Here is a 4109-nt window from a genome sequence, read left to right on the forward strand (position 1 = left end):
AAGAGACCGACACCCACCTCGCTACAACCTCCTTTCAGGTAGTTGTAGAGAGTGATGAGGTCTCCCCTCAGCCTCCTTTTCTGCAGGCTAAACCACCCCAGTTCCCTCAGCCGCTCCTCATAAGACTTGTTCTCCAGACCCCTCACCAGCCTCGTTGCCCTTCTCTGGACACGCTCCAGCACCTCGATGTCCTTCTTGTAGTGAGGGGCCCAAAACTGAACACAGGATTCGAGGTGCGGCCTCACCAGTGCCGAGTACAGGGGCACGATCACTTCCCTATATGAAGAATTATGTCCTATTATATTAATTATATTATAACAAGGGCACCCCAAATATGCAATGAATGTGGTGTGGGAGTTTTAAATGCTGCAACATCTGACTAATGCCTTACAATGGAAGTGGGTTTTGAGGGTTAGGCACTTCAAAAATAGCATACTCAACCCAGGGATTAGGCTGAGCACAAAGCCACCTAAAGTCATCATAATACAACATAAAGCTGCCAGGGATATCAAGCTGAGGACAGAATTTGGCTCTTAAACCCAGTGTGACTCTTTTATTTTAACATTCCCCTTCTATAATCTCTTTCAGGATTGACATCCTTACCTCCTGTAGGTATTGGGATTTTCCTAGGAGGGCTTATAATGAAAAAGTACAAAATGAGCATCATTGGAGCAACCAAGTTTGCATTTACCATGTCATTTTTGGCCTACACCATCACTCTCTTGCACTTTTTTGTTGGCTGTGAGAACCATGTGGTAGCAGGAATGACAGTGTCCTATGAAGGGTGAGTATAAAATGAAGAAGAGTATGTTTTTTCTCCACGGCAGCAATAGTTCAAAAAATGTACTATGACATCAAGGCTAAAAGAGAAACATGCTTTTGCAATGCTTAAGAGAAAGTGAACACTACCACTTGTCATTGTGGTCGTTTTGTTGGTCAGCAGAGTGTCAGCCTGGCAAAGCACAACACTGGTTAAAGATTAATTAGAAATACATTAGCAAAATTGCATCATTACCGATGTAGGCCATTTGGCTGTGTGGGGTGGTATTGCTGTTTCACACAGTGCTATCTCTACACCAGAAGCAATTTTCTAGCGAAGTATATTCAGTAAAATGGTGAAGCGTATGTAACAGAGGGCATTGGTAGTATGTCCTGCACAGAGATGGAACGATCATAACATGCGTAGACTCTCAGCCTACTGTAAGCCAAAATGAAGCTTTTATGCCGACTGAAGATGCTTTCTCCTCTCAAGAGAGAACGAGGGTTTAAAAGTTACAGGCTGTTATTTTTTCTTGGAGTGAGTAAAGATACCAGTACAGGGGATGCGTGCTAGGACATGGCTGTCCAAGGGGCCCAGCGACACACAGGCATATGGGTTGTCACTGCCTCATGTCCAGCCTGCTCAGAGTACCCCATGGCTAGTGTGAACCTGTTTGCATCTCCCCAAAGGCTTACCCATGGTTCAACAATTTGTCACTACAGTTCATTTATCAAGCCATACTGGTTTACAGCTGAAAAGGTGGAACTGGACAGGCAGGATGCCAAGGATGTTTATTTTTGTTGGAACCTGAGGACTAATGGTCTTTTGCTTGTCCTGTACCCTGCAATGTTTTCACTAACAATGCAAATGGTGGACCAGGGAATATGCTTAGTAAGCGCTGAGATGAAAGAGACGGCAAGGACGTAAGCTTAATTAACCCAGAAAGGAGAAGATGAGGGAAGACATCCCTCTTTGTTAGAGATCTCAATACTCAAAGGATGTCTGAAAATAAAAGGGAATACTGCATTCTCTGTATCCTTTAAGAAGAGTTAGGCTAGGCTTTAAGAGAGGAGTATTTTTAATTATGGAGACCAGGAAATCTAGTTTTTGTAATTGGTGCATTTTTACAAACAGGTAAAGATGTATGTGATAAGACTGTGTTAACTCTTGCTAGCTCTATGTACAATTAGGGGATAGCCTAGCTGACCTCTCAAAGCCTTTCAGGTTTTCCTTTTTCTTTTCTGTCTACACCTGCCAGCTAAAATCAGTAGCAACATTTTTATTTGTTTTAAAATTCTTTATAATCTAGTTATCACTTTAATATCAGTGCAAGTAGGATGGAATCTCAAGCAAAAAGATCAATACTGTAGAGACTCAGCTATGAAAACATATGTCCTGGGCATATGAGGTGGGTTTCAGGACAGTGACATTGTCACACAGAAGGGACTACATTGCCATTAGCACTGAATTAAAAGTTCTTACACCTGTCTGAACTTAACTTCCAAGCAAACCCATTCCGTACCATGAAAATTCCGTATTTTCTGAGTGCAACTCTGACTGCAAATGTGCCTCCAATGTGTGGGATCCTGTGTGTGGAGACAATGGACTCACGTACGTTTCGGCGTGTCTAGCTGGGTGTACAACTTCGGTGGGACATGGAAAGAACACAGTAAGACCCTGCTTCAGTTTCTGAGTTTTTTTTACTAGCTTATTTTCCATGTAACATCAGGGATTTAGTAGTATAATGCATTTAAGTGAAACCAAAGTTACTGGGGACCAGTCAGTAAAGTATTTATGATTTCTGGCTACAAACAACACAGAAGACAGAGATTTCTCTGAGTTACTGCACATTAAGCAAAAAGGCCTAGCTCCTTGTTGTAGATCCTAGCTTTCATCTTTTGTAGATTGAACAAGAGGGGGAAACAGACAATTCAAAGTGGTTACATGTTGTCTGAAGGTTGTCCATGGCTTGCCTTTCATAAACCTCATTCTGGCTGCCCTGAGGTTTTCAGCCAACAGTTAAAGTACACTAAGATAGTGTAGTATCTTCCCTGATACTAATCATTAATGTGTAAGTATGAAGAACGATTTGAGGGGAGGCAGCTTGTTTCCTCCCTGTGAGACTCTGGGATGGCAGGATACCGCTTATTTTTCTGAGTGACTGATTTCTGCTCAGCACAGTGCTGGGGATAATGCACAGAGTCCCAGAGAGGAAGCTCCAGTCCATGGATATAAGCCTTCATTGGACTGTGTCATTCCCCTGTTTTCTGATGCCAGATGATCACTCCAGAAGTTACATGATCTGGAGCTGTCTCTTGCACTCAGAATTTTCTCTCTAACACATTGTGCTTTGTGGCTGGTTTCTCTCCGATGTTTACAGTCATCTTCTCCAAAAGACATTCTTTGCTAAAATCTTAAGGTGGAAGGCAGGGGAGAAGGGCTCAACAGCATCCATGACAGTGGGACTACTGCCTCCCACACAAGTCTGTCTCTGTAGAGGTTAAGGTTTGTGGCTCACAGTTCCCCTTACCTCAGCACATCCTCAAGCCCTTCAAGCCCTGGTTAAAAGCTATTGCTCCTAAGCTATCAGTACACTTACTGCTGATCTCAGGGTTCTGTATGAGCTGTGTCTTGACAGGTAGCTGCTGCTTACAGCTGTGAGGTACCTCTGGCAGATCAGCGTTAACAGAGAGAGACCTGTGATCCAGGTGCTTTCCACAGAGGCAAGTCAGCTAACAGGTGGTGTCACCTAGCAGCAAAAGGCACAGCTCCTTGAGCCTTGCTTTTACCCTGCCCTGCAGGGACACAAAGCTGAGGCCAGCCTCAGAGATCCTGCAGGTACTCCAAACATCTTCCAAAAAGGGGTGCTGTGTCCACTGGTAAAAACATGCTGGCACGGAACATCCCTTCCAACTCTGAGCACTGTTTGGAGGAAAGAAAAGAAGAAGCTGCTGCCCATTGCCTCAAGAAAGGCAAATAAGATAGGAAAAGGATGCTTAGGAAGGCTTCAGGCTCTGCCTGTGTCTGAAGGCAGGATTCCCCATTGCATGAGCAATGTCCTACCAAGCGTGGCCAGCAGGTTGCGAGAGGTGAAGCATGGCCAGCAGGTCAAGGGAGGTGATTCTGCCCCTCTACTCTGCTCTGGTGAGACCCCACCTGGAGTACTGCGTCCAGCTCTGGAGTCCTCAGCACAGGAAAGACATGGACCTGTTGGAGCAGGTCCAGAAGAGGGCCACGAAAATGATCAGGGGAATGGAACACCTCTCCTATGAAGAAAGGCTGAGAGAGTTGGGGTTGTTCAGCCTGGAGAAGAGAAGGCTTCGGGGAGACCTTATTGCAGCCTATCAGT

General features: G+C 44.8%; 1 protein-coding gene across 1 annotated transcript in view; it reads left to right on the forward strand.

Annotated features, from left to right (window-relative positions):
• The window catches only part of LOC103898677 (solute carrier organic anion transporter family member 1C1), a 36267-nt gene that overhangs the window by 26751 nt on the left and 5407 nt on the right, over positions 1-4109 (forward strand). The window contains exons 11-13 of the mRNA XM_019471989.1: positions 589-784; positions 1681-1683; positions 2267-2429. Coding sequence (XP_019327534.1) covers positions 589-784; positions 1681-1683; positions 2267-2429 — 362 coding nt within the window. The remainder of the gene's footprint in view (positions 1-588; positions 785-1680; positions 1684-2266; positions 2430-4109) is intronic.

This window comes from Aptenodytes forsteri, unplaced genomic scaffold (assembly GCF_000699145.1).
Source record: "Aptenodytes forsteri isolate BGI_AS27 unplaced genomic scaffold, ASM69914v1 Scaffold241, whole genome shotgun sequence".
Lineage (NCBI taxonomy): Eukaryota > Metazoa > Chordata > Aves > Sphenisciformes > Spheniscidae > Aptenodytes > Aptenodytes forsteri.